The sequence below is a fragment of the Hibiscus syriacus genome, unplaced genomic scaffold, assembly GCF_006381635.1.
Source record: "Hibiscus syriacus cultivar Baekdansim isolate YM2019G1 unplaced genomic scaffold, ASM638163v2 tig00110548_pilon, whole genome shotgun sequence".
NCBI classification, from domain to species: domain Eukaryota; kingdom Viridiplantae; phylum Streptophyta; class Magnoliopsida; order Malvales; family Malvaceae; genus Hibiscus; species Hibiscus syriacus.
This window is the reverse complement of record NW_024062775.1, coordinates 2,381,123-2,403,580: the sequence shown is the minus strand read 5'-3', so window position 1 is coordinate 2,403,580 and position 22,458 is coordinate 2,381,123. Positions and strand designations below refer to the sequence as shown.

Below are 22,458 nucleotides of genomic sequence, written 5' to 3'. Positions count from 1 at the left end.
TGGTAGAACGTGAGATCCATCCACGTCAGAAATCCATGTGGATCTCATGTTTTATGAAAAATGAAACCTATTAAAAAATGCGCATGTAGGGGTGCGAGGACTTCTGTAAATAGGGTCCCAAAGTCTTTCTATCTCCTCACATTGTCTTTGAGATATTAAAAATCATGTAAATAGGGTCCCAAAGTCTTTTTGGGTTTTTCAACTCTGACACTGACGATTGGGATTCAAGCTTGTATTCAGATGAGGAATAGTGGGTAAATAAGGCAATAAAGTCAATAGTTGAGGATCATAAGAGTAAACTTGAAGAACATAATAAAAAGATGGAAATATAGAATAAGTATGAGGACTTACCAATATAACGTAGCGAACAAATTCGAGAGATGAATTAAAAAATTATGAAACATAAAAATAAAAAATGTGAAAACTGTGTAGTTTGGGGTTTTAGTAAAAACAAATAAAATAGTATTTGAAAAAAATGTAGCTTTTTTGTTTAAAATAAATCATCGAATTGAATCAAATATAATGTTAAAACTTGTTTAAATTATTAGTTTCTTTAAGTTATCCTTCAACAATATGATAATTAGTTGTTTGGTTCGATGCATAAGTACTTTGGGAACTATCATATTTTATGAAATTTATTATAATACTAATTTAACATAATAAATAAAACAACTACACAAAGTTTCGGTTAGTTGAAATGAATAGAAGATGAGTTTGTTTCCGTTTCTTTGTAGTCTATAGAAATGTTTGATGTTAAGTTTAGTTCCTCAATTATTTGCTCTTTATCCCGATGTTTACAAGCGTAACGTAGCAAAACTGTCTCTTTGTCCTTTTAGTATTGTGACAACCGACTTGCTTCTGTATTACTTGATGAAGATGTTTATTCCTCAAATTTTACATTCAACTCGAAGTTCATACCAATGACACATGTGTAAGCCCTAAACATCTTCCGAATGTCACTTGCATTTTATAAGATCAACATGTAATGTGCTTTAGGGGTGGGCTAAAAAATGGGAACTTTCGCTTGCAACGAAGATATCTGTTGTGTTGTAGATTCTTTAAGCTCCATTGAAATCAAATCATATAACTCATCTTTCTTGATATTGGCATTGAGTAAAGTGTATAAATAAGTTCCGAAATAGAACAAAATTGCAAATCTTGCCATTAATTTTTTTACAAAGCTATCCATCCAATATGGTTATCATTCGTATTTATATATATTTTTATTATCGAATATCATGCCTTCCATAACGTGAGGCCATTGACATTTCAAATAAACTATGTACGCTAGGGGTGTTGCCATGTCAGGAATCTCTGTCTACCTCGCGTTCTACAAAATGCGAGGTTCCTACCAAGTCAGGAATCTCAATGGTACTGCCATGTCAGGAATCTCTGCGGACTTTGCGTTATACAAAATGTGATGTCTCTACCACGTCAGGAATCTCAATGAAAAATATGTTTTACAGAGCGTAAGGTCCTTGCCTATATAAGGCATAATCTTCTGGGGGCATTCTAAATTATAACATAGGGTATCTACTTATACGGGGCTCCTCTTCTGGTGACATGACTTGGCATGAAACTTAGAGATCATTATGTCAATATCGGTGATATAAGTTATACCACTTCAAGAGGATGTCTTTTATAAGGGCATGGCCTTTTAAAGGTTATGAGTAAATCTTTCACATTTCTTCCGTTAAACATAATCTTCTCGAGAAACTTTTTGTTTAATCAAAACCACCTTTCACATGAACATGAGAATTTTTCATTTAATAACGCCCTTAAAAGGAATCTTCTTCTAATAGCATCATCTTCTTCCATCAAACCGATCGTTAATTTAAACAAAAATGTCATTGGAGGTCATGGGCATGATTTTCGAATTTTGTTTTTATACCTGATTTACTCTCCATCAAACTCGTTAGTCTTTTCAACACTAGCAAACTAGCCTTCTCGAGGAATTTATCGTTTCTAAAAAGACACCCTCTTTTGGTGGCATCCTCTTCTTCCATCAAACCAGTCGTAGATCCAAATAAACAAGTAATTGGAGGGGAAAAGCTATTGTTGTAGTCGTGGACGTGGTTTTTGAACTTCGTTTTTATGCCCAATCACTCTCCATCAAAACTCGTCTGTCTCATGAACCTTCTTCAACACGAGTAATATGACTTTCTCGAGAAACTTGTTGTTTCTAAAAAGGCATCATCTTCTTATCACTTGTTACGCTGATATGACAAATGACACACCTCCATTTGAGAACCCAGGGCTTCCCTTGTACATGAAATTCAGGAAACTTCTCATTCCATCAAATCCACTCGAGAAACTTCTAAAAAGACATCCTCTTCTGGTAACATACTCTTGTGGTGACACTGGCCTAACAAATGACACACATCCACTCTAGAACCTAGGGTTTCCCTCATACATAGAGATTCAAAAAACTTCTCGTTCCATCAAAACTAGGATCAAACACAGTGGAAAATATTGTTTAATTTGCAATTTATGTATCATATTTATTTAATTATATTTTCTACTATTGAGATTTATGTTATTTTAATTTTTGGTTTTATATTTATTATATTATTATTTTAATTATGTGACTAGGATTTATTGTGATGAGGATTTAGTCGAACATAGAGATATAACATGAGAGCCAAAATTATGTACTACTTTTGTAATTAACAAAATATATTCGTTCGTTTTCCATTTTTTTGGTTTCGAACCATTTTGAACGCGATTTTTACACTACTTAGAATGCATCGTATGTGCTGATACTAGCCTTAATTGAAACATAAGTATCAATACTATGCCTTTAATCTTATAATGATGAAAATTTTCAGACTAACTTCCCGAAAATACTCCTCGAGCATGCCTATCAAGCCATATTAGCTTCTTCTTCATGTAGAAAACCAAGCTTTGAAACCATTTTGAACGTGATTTTTACCCCGCTTACAATGTCTCGTTTATGCCAATATTACCCTAAATTGAAAGATAAGTTAGAATACTACGCCTCTAATCTTATAAATTACAAAAATTTTCATATTAACTACCCAAAAAAAAACCCCTTGAATATGTCTATCAAACGATTTTAGCATTTTCCTCATGCACAAAACAAGCTTTGAAACCATTTTTAATGCGATTTTTAACCCGCTTATAGTATCTCGTATGTGTCGATATTGGCTTCAAATAAAAGATAAATTCCATTACTACGCTTCTAATCTTATAAATTTAAAAATAAGATTAACTACCCGAAAATACCCCTCAAACATGCTTATAAACACTTGCGATTTTGGCTGGAAAACTACATACCTCACGTTATGTATAACGCTAGGTATGTTAAATATCACACTCGATAAATTTCCAAAACGTTTCAATATCTCTAGAACCTAGCATCACGCAGAATGTGAGGTCATTAATTGAAATATTAAATTGCATTCTCTGAAAATTGTTTCCACGTTAGAGGAGACTTACGCCCTATATAACGCGATGCCTTTACACGCCTGTTGTAGGACACGAGGTAGTCTTATGTGTGCAGTTTAAGGGTATTTTTCCAAATAATCTTATTTGAGGTATTATTCCAAAAAATAATTTTTGGAGGTTTTTAAACTAGTAATCCTCATCAAAGTTTAACCTTAGGGTGAGATATAAAATTTTATATTAACCAATGAATTTTTTGAAAAAAAATAAATTTATAAAATTTTAGATCAATAAAAATAATTTTTTAATAAATATATATATATAAATAAAATATATAATAATTTTAAATTTTAAGATACAATTAATCGATTACTTTTACTCTTTCTCCTAGGTTGATCCTATTTATTCCATACAACATCTTCCAAGCTTACCACGTGTCCACTGTAGCCAAGCAAACACACTTGTCGTCAAAACAAAGCCAGTAACACGGTTTCTTGAAACACATCGCCGTGTTTATATCAAACTCCCTCTAAAACCTTCCACGATTTGTTTTTCTGCATTCCCTTCCACGTTGTGGTAGCGCAAGATAAGAAGTCAATGCACAGTTTGGCGCACAAATTGGAACACGTTATTTTAATTTTTAACTTTTTTGGTCTTCCTCTCTCCTCAATTATCTCCACCAAAACGGTCACTTCCCTTCTAGTTCGAGTTGGAGAACGTGTTTTTGACTAAATTATTCTTCAAATTGTATATAATAAACTTTTTAACTTTTAACTGTGGTAATTTTAAACATTAAACGTCTTAATCTCAACATTTTAAACCCTTTTAATGCATAGTATACCTTTGATTGATATAAAATAAGGCTTTCTTAATCATATTAACATCAGATTCTAGAATTGATTTTTAACAGTTTTTTATGCTTTTATTATATAACAATTAAAAAAATAATTTAAGTGAAAATCATGGCCGCAGTGACTTTGACACTTGTACTGAAACCAAGGATTAGACTCCATCAAATCGTTTGAAGTTTTATAATTTGTACGGTGCATTAAAAAATTTCTTAACTTTTAGTTACAAACTTATATTATTAAAAATGATAAAGTACACAAGTAATCCTCCAACTAGGGATTGCTTTAATGAATCTCTTAACTATTAAAATTATAAAATAGTCCTTCAATTATAGTATGTTGTTTTGTTGAGTCTCTTTACTATTAAAAGTTACGAAATCGTTATTTGAATATTCAATTATTCCAAATTCATCATTATTGTTAGAAACATAGTGATAGTCTAAGTTGAACATTAACTGTTGATTGGGAGATGATAAAATTTAACCATCGAATCGTTTGAGCTGTATTTTGTGGATTGACTCTTCGTCTATATTATGACGTCGAACCAGTTTTTGAAATATTATGCCATCAAGACAGTGTTTGAAAGCAACGACGGTGCTATAAACATGATTAAAATATAATTTTATCATATCTCAGTTATCATACTATTGCCTAGCTTAGAGAACCGCCAATTGTTTTAATGAAAAACGATGAGTTTGGAATATATGAATAGTTAAATGACCATTTTCAAACTTTTAATAGTAGGATGACTCAATAAAATAACATTCTATAATCGAGAGATTATTTTATAACTTTTAATAGTCGAATGACTGAACAAAATAATACTCTATAATCGGGACCGTTTGTGTACTTTACCCTATTAAAAACAATATAAAAATGACTTTAAACAGCCACTAGTGTAGCGACACGTGTCCAAGCGACGACTATTTTGGATCTAGAAGGGAGGGTAGTAGAGTAATATCAAGGACTATTTTAGGGAAGCTGTTGAAAAGTATAACGCGGTGGAAGAGCCTGTTAAGGAAAGAAGGCTACCAAAATTGGCTTTTCCCCAAAAAATATTCGTAAGAAAGTGACGTTTTACCAACTAAACAACCGGCAGACGGATGCTAATATTCGTGTATTTTCATTTTTGTAATTACCTTAATCGGCGCACTAAATACAAATTTAGATTTTTTCCAATCCAAAATGTAGAGATTTACCGCATCAAAATCATAGTCCTTATGGCTAAGTAAGATTTTACGGCTTGAAGGAACTTCAAAGAAAAGAAGAGGAAACTATTCAGAAACCAGCTAAGCTAAAGACCATGATGTGCTTGCATGTATAAATATGTGTTGCTTTATGCATAATTTTACAAAGAATATTTTTACATTATTGGTTTCATTTTTATTAATATTCATATCTGTCTCTCATCTTCTACGTTTGATATATATATATTCCCTTCGGCCCTTCCCAGTTCCCTCACTCCCAAAGCTATAAACTTCTCTCCTTTATTTTCAAGGCTTTTTTAAGTTTCTTTTTCCTTTTTGCAATATGAGTTCTACAATGTTTAAGGTTTTTATGATGTTGGGTCTCTTGGCCACCGCTTGCATGGCTCAGGCGCCAACATCTCCGCCTACTGCTCCTCCGAGATCCTCACCACCGCCTGCGGCGACTCCGACACCCGCTCCGACACCGTCCCGAACACCTTCGCCAGCTCCTTCAACTGTCCCCACCCCATCTCCCACCACTTCCCCTTCGCCTGCTCCATCCGCTTCTTCACCTTCTCCTTCCATCTCCTCCCCTCCTACAGCATTCACCCCACAGGGATCAACTGCACCGACTTCCGGGCCCTCGGCTGACCAAGGCCCTCCCCCCTCCGCCGCCTCCAACAACGGTGTCTTCGTCGTTGGAACCGTCGCTGCTACTTTCTTCGCCGCCCTTCTGGCTTAAGAAAGTGAGTTCCTGCTTTTTTGGGGGCTGTTCATGGGATTTTCGGTCATGCTTGTCGAGGGTCAAGTTTTCTTGCTCTTCTTTTTCATTTGTCTTAGATTTTCTTTTCTCTCTCTTTTTATTTATTTATTTTGTTTTTAATTTATTTGTTATGCATTGTTGTTGTTTTGAATTATGATTCCATTATTTTGGGTCTTGATGGTTTATTATTTGGGTGGGCTGACATGTGGTTTCATTCGTGAGATCGGACGATTGTAAAGATTGAGCTGGTGTATATCTATGGCACTGGAATAAAACAGTTTATTATTCTTTCCTACGCCAAAAAAAAGTTGTAATTTCTCATGTTTCTATCTTATACATACTTCATATATTCAGTTTTATTTGTACTTTTAATATTTGACAATGGAATATAAATAAAAAAAAGTGGGTAATCTTCAAGAATTAAATCTAAATCAGACAATGTAACGTGATACAAAATAAAATAAAAAAGAAAAATTTTATGATGTATAATAGCCATTGGAGATGTTCAAATATCGTTTCATACAATAACTATAGTATGATAATATAGTTAAAAGTTGAATTAAACTTTTTTTAGAGTATCGGTACTTATTTCAAGAATATTGATCCCTTGATATCAATAACGAGATGCAAGTATTGATACCATAATTGAATGATGCATTACCAAGTATTAATTTAATTTAAAATTATTAATATCATTAGGTTGAATTTAATAAAAAAAATTAATATCATAGTCGAGTATTGATAAAAAAAATTAATATCAGGGTGAGTATCAATACCTTTTATATTTTATCACTATTAAAGGTTAAGTAAAAATTCTCGATTATATGACATTGTTTTATTGAATATTTTGACTATTAAAAGTTATAAAATAATTTTACACTATAAGATATTGTTTTGTTTAGTCCCTCTATAACACCCCCAATTTTATACGTGTGGCCCGTGTAACACCCCAACCCGTATCCGACCCGAATACGAGTCCGAGATGTCACATTGACTTTTCAAAACCTTTTTCTTACAAAATATCAAAACATTTGAACTCATTTTAGGAAAATACCACAATATTCTATTAAATTGTGTTTAGTATAAAATTTCTAATCAAAAACGTATTTATGAACAGTAAAATACGTATGAATAGTATCGTATGAACAGTAAGAACCAGTGATGAATAATACCTACTACAGTACCCGAATGTTAAATTTTTCAGATTCAAAGAGGGGAACCGATTCCCCTGCTATAGGGAATCAATACCCTGCTACAGGGAATCGATACCCTACTACAGTACTACTACAATACTTCAATAAAATACTTATAAATTTATAAAAAAAATATGAGGTTTCATTCGTATAAAATTACCATTTACATATACATATTTAAAACATTACCAAATTCAATCATATGATTTTACAAAACCGATTATAACATATCGGATTTAATCCTTTATTTACATGCCAACCACTATCCTTATTACAAAATACATACTATACATTTCTTTTCTGATCTGATCTTTGGAAAGGAAGAACTGACCTGTCTTGCATAACTTTTATCAATCTTCCTCTTCTCGGAACCTACGCGTGAAACAATCACACGCTAAGTCGATGACTTAGTGAGGCATATAAAACATATACTATAATCATATATCATTTCATATAAACAAAAACATACATCTGCATATACTATCATATCATATAAAAGCATATCTCCCATTGTATAACCAATGCACACATATACATTTATCATGAACATGTTTATCAGTAATCATATTATTATCACTAATTCCTTTTTATCATATAAGCATATGTTGAACATTTCCATATACATCATGGAACACATATATCATTTCATAACAAAACACACATAACATCGTATAATTCATATAATGCATTTCATATCATAAAAACAAACATATACATCATATATATATTGTATTTGATATTATCTCTTTATTAGCCCATGGTACACTGGTGAGAACTGAAGGTATGTGAGTACATTGAGGTTGTGCACTAATGTTGTCACCACAGCTCGTATAAATTCCCACTAGGGGCATTGAATATTTGTCCCGAAGGACCGCGTAGAAATGTCCCGAAAGACCACATATCATATATGTCCCGAAGGACCAGTCCTTAAGAACCATATACATAATACAATGGACCAAATAATTGTACTGAAGTACAACATACATGTTCCACGGAATTACATATATGTCCCGAAGGACCACGTAGAATTGTCCCGTAGGACCACGTAGACCCTCGACTCTTGGCATGCCAAACTATACCTATAACTCTCGTATTATATAACATGAGCATTTTTATTTATCATTTCACATATTCATATCACTTGTTCTTTCTCTTCTGTCACATACCACATGTATGTGTAACCGTATATCTCATATCATATCACATGTATCACAAGTGCATGTATTCACGTAGATAGTTTCATATGACTTATATCGTTTCTCATGTTTTTATATAAGCACATATGTCACCTCTTGTTCATATATACATCACATAGCACATATAATAACATATAAACTTATGCATAAATCATTTCCATTTGATTCAAATGTCCTCTATCTCATTGCTTATATTTCTTAAGCACTTACTCACTTGTCTCATAATTTCATATATTCACATATCACTTATCAAATTGTTTATATCTTATGATCATGTAATAATACCAAACATATTCATAGATACATGTATTCACATAAATCACATGTAGAAATGCACTTACTTTATAGACATATACATGTATTCATTTTATTGGTCTTTTAATCACATACAATAATATATACCTATTTTCATGTACTCATGCACATATAAGAATTCCATCAACTATATAACATTTTAGGAGTCACTTCTTACCATAGTAACTCCGCCACTGGCTCATCGCAAGCTAATGTATGTTTAATAACATACGTATAATTAAATTGCACTCACCTTAGTCTTGCTTTGATTCGATCCTAATTCTTTGATTGTTCCAGAACTCGTTTAGGCTCTATATCTACATAAATATAACATTTCAAAACAACTATCAGAAGCCTAAACCTTAAACTTGATGTTGATAACTTAAGCCGGTTTAATGAACCAAAATTCATTTTTCATTTAGGGGGAATCGATACCCCCCAGGGGGAATCTGTACCCCCTGCACAATATGAAATTTTTGTTCAATCCCAGAAAATCACTATTCATGCATGAAAAATCACTATAACAACTTAAATTCTTCATGTTTCATTCACTTTTCTATTCTTAACTCAAATATACATACTTTAACTAATTTATATCCATTTATTTCATCTTAAACCTCAAAATTCTATTCACCATATAGAAATCATTAATCATACCAAATTTTCAACATGTTCTAATTTCAATTCTATCACTTCTATCTTCTTATTCTCATCGATGACAAGTCAAATTCAACTTATCAACTCTATTTCAATATTTCATTCAAGAACACAAAATCTTTAATCTCTCATATACCTTTCATCTTTTTGTTTTAGAACAAATTAAGCTTTCCTTAAGCTTAATTATCATCTAATGATCAAAAACCAACCTTTAATTGAACAAATAATCAACTAAAGAAGAAATTTACCTTTGCCTTTGAGCTCTTACGGGAGGAGGAAGAAGAAGAAATATTTTCATCTTCCCACGTTTTAATCTACTATTAAAGGGGATAAAAAATATCTTTAATGTCAATTGACCATTTTGCCCTTTAATTCCTTGAAAAATTACTAAAACCTTTCAGGAAATATCCCCAAAAAAATCATTGAACTATGCAACTATTTTACTTTGACCAACAAATTCTGAAATATTTCAATTTGGTTACTAACCCGATATTGAGGATGTTACTGCCCGAACCGATCTGAGATGTCACATTAGGGTCACCAGAATGACCCACGATAAAAATTCAAAAACTAAAAATTTTGTTAAATCATTTCAAATCATAAAACAATTTATAAATATATTATATTAGTTCAAAAAACATTCACAAATTAAAATCAAAATTCAATCACACACAATTTCAAAACAAGTTACAGACTCCGATATATATACAAAATGAGACCTACATGTCCCCTAATTACAACTGTACTATACTCTGCAAGCAACACCTAAAGAACTCTCACACTGGTGTCGATATTGCACGTGAACGATTGTTTAACCTGAAATGGTGAGTGACAAAGTGAGCTTTGGAAATCTTAGTAATACAAAACTACCAAATGAAGCAAAAGGACAAGCCGATATATGGAAGCATGATATTTTCATAGTTATTCAGGCATATACATGTCATAATGAAGAGTTGAGGTCTCACTAATTAAATCTTCAGGTAACAGTAAGGAAACATACAAGTCAAATAGAACGTTAAGAGAGACAAATTCAGAAGATGGAGTTGGGAAGTCTAGTGTATTCCAACAAAACTAGGATTTGTAGTTTATTTTAGTAAAATAGATTTTTAAAACACAGTAATACCCTCCACACGTACACCAAAATGCAGTTCCCCACAGCTGCATTTATAAAGACTTACCATATACCCAATGGGTATAAGAGTCCAATAAAAATTATTAGAATAGATAGGATTTACCAACTAGTTGAACCTCAGAACTCCAAATAACTACCCAGACATACCCCAATATAAATCATTTAACAGTAATCAGTAACATCAAAAATGATAGGCAAATATTTTTGTATAAGAAAACAGAGTTAAGAGATTGTTCCCTCCAACCGAACACCAATATGTAGTTTTTCCAAACTGTAAGGTCCGTAAGGAATTACCAGCTAGCTGAACCTCATAGACTCCAAAATCCTACCCATAAAGTATTCTAATAAAAATCATATTATATAGATAGTAATCAGTAACCATTAATATCAGAATCAAGAGCTATGTATCCAATATCATAAACCAAAGATCAGAAACCATATTTTTATTTCAAATATTATATTCATACTTTTAAAACCAGATAATAATATTTATGTGCATAAGGAACACACTAGAGGATTCAGATGTCTTTGAGAGGGACTTGATAGTTACCAGGAAGGGAAAACATGGAACTTCAGTATGTTGATTCGATTACTAAAAGGATTTAGGGAAAACATGGAACTTTATATATGCGATCCCTATTAAAAGGGTTCGATTACTAACGAATCTAATCATACATTCAAAAATTGATGCTTCATGACCATTTAGGATTTCGAGTGCATCATAAATGTATCTATGAGCCTACATTAGAATTATTTAAAATTCGAATATAAAAGGGTGTTTCCATTACTCATACCATCAGGGATATTTTAGTCATTATGATTCCTAAAGGATTCTTAGTAACTTAATTTGAAATGGTTAAATGATGGCTTGCAGTATTCAGACTTTAAACTAAAATATCAAAATTTTGAATCAAATCGAACTCATCGGCCTCAACATTGGATACTTGTGAATCATTTGGACCAACGTAATCCACGAATATTCACTTTGAAACACTGATGGTACTAATTGAGTTGATCATCTTTGGAGACATCATTAATCGGATCTCAAGGAGACGAACAGGTATCCCGATAATATTACTTATTTCTGTATTATAACATTATCAAGAATGTCCATCATGATTGGGTCGTGCTCTAAACCTTTAGGGACGATACAACCTTTAGGTTTATCGGTGTTGTCAAAATTTATCCAATGACATTCATCTAATTCTCGGTCATAGGGGTAATTTAGATCATTTAAGTACACGAGGTTATTTTGGTTGGAGCTCAAGGTATTTTGGTCCCGATATGGTTTAAGGGAATTTTTATCATTTTAAAACTCAAGGGTATATCAGTTCATTTTCTTTGATTCAAAATATGAATCATTCTAGTAATTTATTTATTAGGTAGTTTTATCCAAAAACCAAAAATTCTAAGTCTTTTGCCAAATTGGAGGTTAAAAATCGGTTATCTAGGATTTTCTATGCAAAACTAGCATTTTGCATGTACATCAGTAGTTTAATCGGATCAATATATCTTTTTAGATTTATTTTTCCACTTTTAGGGACAATTCTTGTCTTTTTACCAAAAAAGGTATTTTCATAATTTTACCTAGCAAAAGTATTTTCATAATTTCTCATCCAGGTATTATTGACATTTAACCTTTAAAGAGATAAATCAAAATTTACAGATCATGAGATTGATTGCTTTATCACTTAATCACAGAACTTGGAATTTAATTCCTATCAGTCTTCCAATTTTTTATACGAGTCATATGAGTCATATTCAGTTTACTAACTTTACACCATATCCGATTCGAGTTTAGTAATATTTAACTACGTAAATGATCAATAATATTTATTCATGCATCCCATACCAACGTGTTCCTTAAAACATGCAAGAAGTAGTAATGCATTACCTCAATTTTTGTGCCATATCGTTCAACCAATTAAACTTCATTCGCTTTTTCTCGCACTTAAATTCGACATCCCGTAATATCTCAAAGACAAGGCAAAACGAATTACGTCAGAAACGAAACTTAATAGAGGAAACTATTCAAATCGGACGATAAAACACTAAAAACAATTTATAAGGTTCGAATTTGGCGAAATGGATTTCAGATTCGGACTCAGGACGTTAAAAAATATAAAATATGGCTTTTCGAAAAATTTAACTTTTTGGTCAAAGTCAATGGTCAACTCTGGGCAGGTAACGGCCAGGTCACCAGTCGGGTGAAAGTCAACAGTTCAGTCAAAGTCAACATGTCAAATCAATTTAAGTTTACTTAATCCGAGTTGACTTAACCCGAGTTAACTCAGCCCGAGTCGACAGGGGCGGTTAAGGGTGACCGATTACTCCTGATTCATTTCCACACCATAACCATTCAATTTCAAGTCAAATGAGCAACCAAAATCATGAGAAACAATCGGAAAATGGATCGAAAAACTTACCCTCGATGGAACGACAGAGGGGTAGTGGCAAAGCGACGGCAAGGGACACAACCACTTGGGTTTTGATTGAAACTGTTCGGAGTAGCACGGTGGTGGCAGTCGTGTGGCTCACGACAGTCGAGATTGACGGGAAAATCAACAAAATCGAAGAACATTTTAGTTCTCCGTCGAAGCTTCAAATGCTTACCCGCAACAAACGACGAAAAGCTATAACAACCGACCACCGGGGTTTTGGGTGAATGGTGGTCATGGTTGAGTTCGCGATGTGGCCAGAGCTTTTGGTGGTTGTAGTGTAAGCCACCGTTGGTCAAAGACTGATGAACGGTGATGGCAACGGTAAGCATTGGGGCTTCAACGGAAATAAGGGGAGAAGAGGGAGTTATTTTCGGAACTGGGTGAAGTTTGGTTTACTTGAAACCTATTTATTTTGGTTCAAAAGCATTTCTAATAATATAAAACATAAACATTACCTTAGTAGAGTTAGTTAAAACCTATATGTGTAAGTCTAAAGGTCTTGATTTCAAACCTCTAAAATCCTATATTTTTAATATTTTTTACTTAATATTTTGTTGGTTTAACATAAAAAGGGTAAACTAAACTTTAACCCCCCGAAGATTTCCCATTATTACGAATAAGTTAAATATTTCTTATGAAATGGCAATTTAGTCCCTTAAAACTTTAAGAAACATTTTGCTCCAACTTTGGGGTGTGACACCCTTGATTATTAAAAATTATAAAATGGTCACTTGACTATTAATTATGTTCCAAACGCATCCTTTTTAGATAGAAAAATTAACGATGGCCTTAGTTTGATGTTAATATACTATTTGAGATATGATAGTCTTTTGAGATTCTGAGATTAAATTTTATCATATATCAAACAACAGATTAACATCCAACTCAAACTGTCGTCAAATTCTTAATAGAAAAATGATGAATTTGGAATATAATTAATAGTTGAGTAACCATTTTATAATTTTTAATAGTCGAAAGACTCAACAAATTAACACTATATAGTCGAGACAATTTGTATACTTAGAATACTAAAATACATTTTCAAGTGCATAACTTATTGATATCAAAATCGAATGATGAATATTTTAGTGAACGTGAATGACCCTAAAGCCTTAATTGTATTTGGTTTTATCGTTGATATGGATTTTAAATTGTTTGAATTATCTTTTATATTTTGATCAATAAAAGAATTTTTAAAATAGTGATCGTTTTGGTGATTTGAAAGGATATATTAGTCATATCTTATGGATGCGGCTCTTGAAAAATATTTATGGATGCGGCTCATTTGAGAATGTGGTTGCACCGAAACTCAACCCATAGCACCACCGTAGATAGTGGGGAATGGCCACTCTGCCAACCGCCATTTTCTGAATATACATATAATATTCAGTAACGACTTTGATATGATAACATACAAGGAAAACAGTGAATTTTAATACAAGCAAGTTAGGATGGAATGATTTACTTCTTTAGTACAAGGAAAAAAGAAAAGAGCTAGTGAAACTGTAACTCACAGTCACAGCTAATGAAAGTCGTGAAGATGATTTTAGCCAATCACCCTATAACTCGAACCCTAACTTCACTAAGACTAGAAACCGCAAAATCTTTGATTTCACAAGGGAAGTACCGATCCTTAGCTTCTATTTTGTTAGGATAACAACGAAATTCCACCAGAAGAGAATGATCTTTTCATTGAAACAGGCCCCTTGGATAAAGCAACTTTCATATGCTTGAACTTCCAGTGCTTCGTTTCACACCAATCTTTCCCTTCCAATAGTTCAACTGCTCTAATTCAGTGTCTAAGCTACCACAATGTTTATGCTCTGCGGTTGTTTCACAAGCTATATCCAGGGCACAAGTTAAATCCAACGAAAGCGACCTCCTCGCTTGAATTACATCTTCAATCGGACAGGTTCTCGATTCTTCATTAGTTCTGTCTTCTCCGATATTGTTTTCGACCAGGGTTTCGTTGCTCGAACTTGAACCGATGGAATTAGGTTCCAACGTACTGGTTTGAACAACCATGGCATCCGAAACAACAGGGGCTCGACACAACGGGCAGTTTGGTGCGACCTTAACCAAGTATCAGTACAAGTCAGGTGGAAACCGTGGCTGCACTTTGGCAAAAGCCTAAGGTTTTCATCCTCTCGGAACTCATTCAAGCAAACAGAACACTCAGTCCCTTCAATCAATCCTTCATCTTTTTTATACCTAAAAACTGCGATCGAATCGATGACTGATTGCTTGAGACCGATCTTGTTGATGTACCATATGGGGTTAAGATTATCTAAATATGACATTATTTGATCTTCATCGAGGAAAAAATCATCTCAAGAACCGAAGAAAATAACTGGTAAACTTCGTCTCTTATATTTAAAACAGTACCGGCGGTGCTGGTTGCGGCACTTGTGGCCGAAGCTACGACGGTGGAAGATGGTTGTCTCTACAATGTATTACATAGTGGTTTTGGTTTAGGTCCATAAAACATTGTGAGAAAAAACAGAGGAAAATGAAAGCCAAGGGAGAATTTGGTCTTGTTTTACTTTGTGTTTTGTGGAATATCAGTCCTCCATCAATGGCGAGAGCTTGAATTTTGGGTTATTTATTTTCCACAAATTTCATGTGAAGTCATGAGATTGGAGAAATTTAGTTTTCCATGAAAGGAGGACTACATTTGCGTGTATGCATCTACTAGGTAGCTTCGTTTTTGTCAATGTCCGTAGACTCTTTGTGGTCAAGCACACGTAGATGTTAACGTAGTGAAGGGTCCATGAAAAACAACAAATCCCCATCCCATCAAATTTGAAGGGTGGATTGGTACCTTTGCCTGTTCTTCCATCAAAGCCTCCTCTAAAGATTTTTGTGACACTTTATATCTATAAATTAGAGAACTGAAAAGGAAAATGATAGGAAAAGCATCAATTCCCTTGTTTGGAAGAGAATACTACTCACAATATTAAATGTAATACTAAACCATATTTTTAATAATATTTTCAAAATTTTTCTTAGCCTATCAACAACGAACACACATTTGCATATATAAATTAATTATCTAAAATTTAAATGTATTAGAGTACCTAGAATGCACGATTGTATTCTAGAATATGCAATGTGTGTATGTGCTCCTAATATGGGCATTGTGTGTGTGTGAGTTGTTATGGCTGTTAAAGAATTTTGGAATCTGTTAAGGAATGTTAGAGTATGTTATGAATTTGTTATAGGGTAGAGTAAGCTTGAAGGCACAGCTTCTGTATATAAGCTGGTTGTAATGCAGTTGAGTATCTGAATGAAATTTACCAAACATTATTCATTGAGTTTCTCAACATGGTATCAGAGCAACTCTTTTGTTGAGAATACCTATGAAATGCTTGTGAGCCAGACTTCAGTGGCATCTAGTGGGAATTTTCCCTTCACTGCATCAGACATGCCAGGGATGGGAGTAGACACATCAGCACTTAATTCAGCCTTCACATCAGATGTGGCAAGTTCAATAGAATTGCAACTGGGACCTGATAATGGAGATGGAATTCTAGAGGTTCCCTTAGATCACTCTATCAGATTCAGTGGAATTTTAATCTCACAGATCTGATAGCAGATTTGTCAAACTTGAGAGATTTAGGATCCCTCGAAAACTACCCTGGTTCTCCTTTTCTTCCTTATGATTCAGAAATGTTGCTTGATTCTTCGGAGCAAGAGGATATAATGGAGGAATTTTTTGTTGATTCTGTCCCTGGACAGTCATGATCCCCATATGATGAAGAAAAATCCTAGGCCAAGGTGAGTGTTGTAGCTTATCTTCTTGAAGTTGTTAAGACGGGTTAGAGTTAGATCAATAAGAGCAGGCATTTGAAGTCTATTCGATAGGGGCATTTTGTTAACAAATTCCAGCATCTCGACAGTGTAATTTTAGCTTCATCAACCAAATAGCAATTAGCAAACAAGAATTCAGCCAAGTGTCCATGAAAAAAAAAATGTCAAGGATCCTTGTAAAAGAGGATGAAGAAGAAAGAAATGAAGGTGAATAAGAAGAACGAAAGGAAGCATCGGCACTTTCGATTCAAGTGAACGGAAGGAAACATAAGCACTTTCGATTCAATTGTTCATTTTTCATCAAGGAGAAGGAAAAGAGTAGGGAGAATATTAGAGTATCTAGAATACACGATTGTATTCTAGAATATGCAATGTGTGCATGTGCTCCTAATATGGGCATTTTGTGTGTGTGAGTTGCTATAGCTGTTAAGGAATGTTGGAATCTGTTAAGGAATGTTGGAGTCGTTATGAATTGATAGAGTAAGTAAGCTTGAAGGCACATCTTCTATATATAAGCGGTTGTAATGCAGTTTGAGTATCTGAATGAAATTTACCAAACGTTATTCATTGAGTTTCTCAACAAAATGTGTATATACAAATTCATATACTAAAGTAGGCTTCTTCTTTTTTTCAGTTTTTTCGTAAAGTCTAATGATCGATTTCAAAGTTTTAACTTAACATGGAAGAGATTCATTTGTGTCAAGATATGGTTGAGTTCTTATAATGAGTCATCGGTACTTGGTTAGATAGCAACTCTGTAAATTGTTCCATCAAAAGATTTTGTATTGTTAACTCATGTGTGCGTATTTTCAAAAATATTTTTAAATATGTCCCTGATTTCATCGATGTTTTACTTGTTTCTCTTGCAAGCTCGAGGCCATGTGACTGTCGATGAGGTAGAGAGCAAAACGCAAGCCGTAACAAACAGCATCTTAATGAAATGAAGTGATCTGTTAGTTAGAAAATGAAAATTGAATTTCAAGCAATTTGTTAGAGTAAACCATGCTGATAGTTGCCTGTATATGTGAAAATATATTAAGTAAAGTGCTAATTTCGTTTTCTTAGGATTATTTAATAATATTAAATATAAATGGCTTATTTTATTAATAATAAATATTAAATTATATAGTTAAATTAAATTAAAAATTTATGATCAAATAAAAATTAAAATCAAATGATTTGTAATATAAGTTATCTGATTTAGAACAAAACAAAGGAAGTTGTATTAATGTGGAAACATACAAATCAATCAATCAAATAAAAATAATTGTATCAATTTGGAAGCAGCTCTTTTAACAAAATACTATGTTTATGAATTAAGGCTAATTTTTCCTTTTATAGGAAGAAATTTGAAATGATCGGCGATTAAACTCACCGACTACGAGTAGTGAAGGGCATGATACGCTGATGCCAGCCAAATCTTTTAAGCTTTAAAAGTATATGAGTAAAAAATTCAGCTCCGAGCCATATAAAAGTATCAATTATGAATAGTTAATATATAGAAAGAATAAACGATGAAGTTGGTTCAAGTAGTAAACAATTTAATATCGTTTAAGCAAGATCTTAGGTTCGAGTTATTATATATGTAAAAGATTTCTGTTGGAAAACTCATCCACCAAAATCAGGTGTGCGACCTGAGTAGGTCTAGATTAATCAACACGAAGCTGTGGAACTGGGGCATGGATAATTAATATATATAGGGAAAACTATCTATGTTAACACCTTAACTTTAGGGTATATTTATTTTGTTCACCAAAAATGCTCTCAATTTGTTCATTTCGTTAGAAAAATTATTCATTTTAATCATTCGAGCATTAAACACTTATGGCTTTAGTAGTTAACTATCCAATTGGTCACTCGATTATTAGTATACTTTCATTTTGGTAGTGATTTATTTTTATAGTTGAAACCTTACGGCTTTAACCACTCAATCATTTATGTTTGTAACTCGTATAGTTATTACAAGGTGTTGTCTATTCATAATTATTATAAGGTGTTGTCTATTCATAACTTTTTTAACTATTAACAATATACACTCAAACACAATTACTTGAACCCAAAATCTCAAGGGAAATCAACACTCTCTTTAACCACTAAGCCGTGACGACATATCCCAAAATTTTAGGGTTTTTTTATTAAACAAACTAATATATGGGGGGGGGGGGGTTTGGGCAGTTTTAAATTGATTGAAGGAATTGATATTCAAGCTATTGAATAACATATTAGTAAGTATCAGAAGGAAAATGCTGAGCTGATTATGATCAGTCAAGCTCGGAAGGTACCTTTTGGTAACCCTTTTTTATTTTTCTCTCTGGTCTCCTTCATGGAGATCGACTGAGGCTCATAACAATGTCATTTCACTTTCTTTCTCTTTTTACAAAACTATTTCATAGAAAAAAAGTTGTTTTTATAAGTTAATAAGTTGTTTTGATGAACATGCTGAAGATTTAGCTGCAGCAATGGCAGCAAGCAAGGGACTTCCTGCACAGGCCGATACTGATGGGATGAGAAATTCCTATTGTCTTTGTTTTTTTTATACGTTTACCGTTAGTTGTTGAATTCTGTTTCTAAATTAAAGCATGCATCATCAGTTGATCATTTACAAGTTGGATCATGTGTTGTTAGAACTCTGCCTCAGCCAATCTTGTTAGTTACTGTTGTCGCAATTAATCTCTTAACCTTATTCATATTGCAACGGGCTCGAGCAAAACAACTAATAGTCAGTTCTTTCAAACAAAAAAAAAATAAGGCTAATAGCTGGTTTAAATGTTTGATGTTTTAGATAGATGATGGTCGTTTATTTGACAAAGTCGTTTGTTTTTCCCTTTGAGGAATTTATTTATTTTGTTTCCCATTACTGGAAAGAAGAGAAAATATGTACCTTGCACGTTTAATTTGCTTAACCTTAGTGTTCATGTATTTGATATCTTGATAGCAATCTGGTCAGTTCTTTCAAACAAAAAAAAAAAAATAAGGCTAATAGCTGGTTTAAATGTTTGATGTTTTAGATAGATGATGGTCGTTTATTTGACAAAGTCGTTTGTTTTTCCCTTTGAGGAATTTTATTTTGTTTCCCATTACTGGAAAGAAGAGAAAATATGTACCTTGCACGTTTAATTTGCTTAACCTTAGTTTTCATGTATTTGATATCTTGATAGCAATCTGGTAGTTTTGATTTGGACATTTTCAGCTACCATAGTTTTCGTCATTTACTGGACTCGCAAAGCATTACTAATATATCTTTATTTATTTCTATATTTCCTCAAAATTATGTTTAGACCATTTTGATTTCTTTTACTCAAGTTCTAACGAAGATGCAAGATAACTTATATATATATATATATATTGTTGGATTGGATGAATCTTAGCTTCCATATTTCTCAAATATTGTTTCTTCTGTAGCTCTCCACAGTTTTTGGTCAAAACAATAATGGGATACTTTGACATATGGACTTTTCAATTTCTTATATTCTATTGCTTTTAGACTCTTTTTTCTCGCATCCAGCATGCAAAAATGTTACAAATTGATTGTTTGTTTACTTAAACTGGCCCTATGCCAGAGCTCTCAAGCAGGGTTATCAGTCGGTGCTCAAGGTCAATATGCACCAACAGTTGCTGGAGGGCAACCACGACCAATAGGCATGGCACCACAACCTGTGCCACTTGCCAGCGGGCTGGATATGCACGGCTATGCTCTTGATGATGAGGCTCCGAGCAGAAAGAGGTGGAAGAGCAGGCTGATGGATAATAGAGTTGAGCAAGAAGAGGGCACTGGAAGAAGCCTTTGCGAGCATACGTGTTTGACGTTCTTGATGAAATATCGTCTTTTACTCCATGGCAAATGTAGCTTGGGTTACATTATCTAAATCTTGATATACTGCACGGGCCATATGCAACCATGGATTGGGGGGGGGGGACTGTTAAAAATCGTTTTTCTATTTGTGAATGTTGAAGTAACTCCATATATAGTGCAACTTTGCTCATCACCCCTTTATCGATCACATGCTTATCGATCACATGCTATTAATGCCGGGGTGACTTGTAAGGAGGTTTTGAATGTATGAAAATTTTCTGAAATTCTGATTCTTTCACTTCAGGCTTATATCTAGTGGATGGAACCATGTTGATCTTCTTCCTTAAAACTCAAAGTCAAATATGGAATTTATCAAACATAAAAAAATGCTACATTCCATTGAAGAATGCCAAAAATGGTATTTTTCATGTTTTGCGATCTAAATAATTTGACATATTTTCTAATTCATTTTTGAACATTTGTGTTGTGCTGTTTTTTTTAATAAGCTAAATGCATTCATATATAAAGAGTGCAACAAAGCTGCTATAGGAAAATGAGCACCCTAAAAGAAAAGACCCATTTTTCCTAAAAGAAAAGTTAGGAGCTCACTGAGGGATACCCATGTTGTACAAAGAGAAGATGAAAGCATTCCAAGAAAGTTTGAAGATGAAAGAGATGAGAGATTTAACTTGCAGGTAGTTAATAGTCCACTCCAACTCCTGATCCCACCTAAACACGGGCCTCTCCAAGCCGTAGATAGCCAAAATTTCCCTTTAAATCTTTTGCGAGAAAGAGCATCCAAAGAAGAGGTGATCTCTGATATCTACATCATTCCCACACAGAATGCATAACCCATCCATCACAACCCTCATTCGAGTAAGCATGTCCTTCATTATAAGCCTCCCCAAGATGGTCATCTAAATGATAATAGGATATTTAGACACGTGAAGTGGGAGCCAAATCAATTTATACCATGAGACTTTATCCCTTTTTACCCTAATCTCCAACCACAACTTTCGAGCATTCAAAGTACCTAAACCTACCGAAGCAGCCAAGATCGGGTAAGCTTCATTATGCATGGCAAACAACTTTCTCAAACCTGCCAAAACAACAAAGATAGGTAAGCCTCATTGCTCAAACCTTGCCCTTTATAACATAAACATGCACTCAAGCAACCTACAATGAACCTCCATTCGCAAGTATCTTCTTCGTCAACTGGAAATTGCAAGTCTTGTTCCGGCAGAACAAGGCCTCCTTCAAATTTTAGGGAGCAGTTTCGATGCCAACCAACCTTAGTCCAATATCATGAGCATCCAGGCTTTTCCAAATAAATCCTCGTATAGAGTTGATCAATTCTCTGTCACAATTTTAAAGAGAATAAATTGCTTGCACCAGAAGTTATTAGGTAATAACTCAAACCGCAAGATAAATAAATATTTATTAATTAATTATAATTTAGTATATATATATATATATATATAATATTTCATTATTTTTACCATTAACAAATTAAGAAATATATAGAAATTAATATAGATTTTATTCAATTATGTGATTTGATTTAGTGGGCAACGTGCTCCCATCTTTAGCTAGAGTCGTATATTTGAATACTCCCATTAGAATTTTTACTTTCTTTTTCCTATTATTAACTGGTATATTGCAATATATTCTGAAAGGACTTGGATGAGTGATTTAGGCTTTGGCGCACTCTCTTTTTATCTAAAATTTGAATTCGGTAG

The 22,458-nt window shown here is 33.4% G+C and overlaps 2 protein-coding genes and 1 long non-coding RNA gene across 3 annotated transcripts; 2 read left to right on the top strand and 1 right to left on the bottom strand.

The window, feature by feature from the left end:
- Positions 1-978: 978 nt before the first annotated feature.
- Positions 979-20,581, bottom strand: LOC120130750. The gene is made up of 3 exons (XR_005516856.1): positions 20,448-20,581; positions 19,006-19,008; positions 979-990 (listed from the first exon to the last, which is right to left on the bottom strand). It is a non-coding gene; the product is annotated as an uncharacterized LOC120130750 (long non-coding RNA).
- LOC120130747 (classical arabinogalactan protein 4-like) lies at positions 5,666-6,274 on the top strand. Its single transcript, XM_039147908.1, has 2 exons — positions 5,666-6,202; positions 6,237-6,274. The coding sequence occupies exon 1, from the start codon at positions 5,784-5,786 to the stop codon at positions 6,180-6,182; it is 399 nt and encodes a 132-aa protein (XP_039003839.1). The 5' UTR covers positions 5,666-5,783; the 3' UTR covers positions 6,183-6,202; positions 6,237-6,274.
- LOC120130748 lies at positions 19,123-20,831 on the top strand. Its single transcript, XM_039147909.1, has 3 exons — positions 19,123-19,204; positions 19,365-19,427; positions 20,487-20,831. Exons 1-3 carry the CDS (start codon positions 19,184-19,186, stop codon positions 20,790-20,792), a joined length of 390 nt encoding a protein of 129 aa, XP_039003840.1. The 5' UTR covers positions 19,123-19,183; the 3' UTR covers positions 20,793-20,831.
- The last annotated feature ends 1,627 nt before the right edge of the window (positions 20,832-22,458 follow it).

Bases quoted from the DNA above. Each gene is read 5' to 3' on its own strand.
- LOC120130747 (XM_039147908.1), top strand. From the start codon at position 5,784: ATGAGTTCTACAATGTTTAAGGTTTTTATGATGTTGGGTCTCTTGGCC.
- LOC120130748 (XM_039147909.1), top strand. From the start codon at position 19,184: ATGATCAGTCAAGCTCGGAAG. The intron at 19,205-19,364 runs GTACCTTTTGGT...TTTGATGAACAT, and splicing joins TGATCAGTCAAGCTCGGAAG to GCTGAAGATTTAGCTGCAGC. The intron at 19,428-20,486 runs GGGATGAGAAAT...GCCCTATGCCAG, and splicing joins CTGCACAGGCCGATACTGAT to AGCTCTCAAGCAGGGTTATC.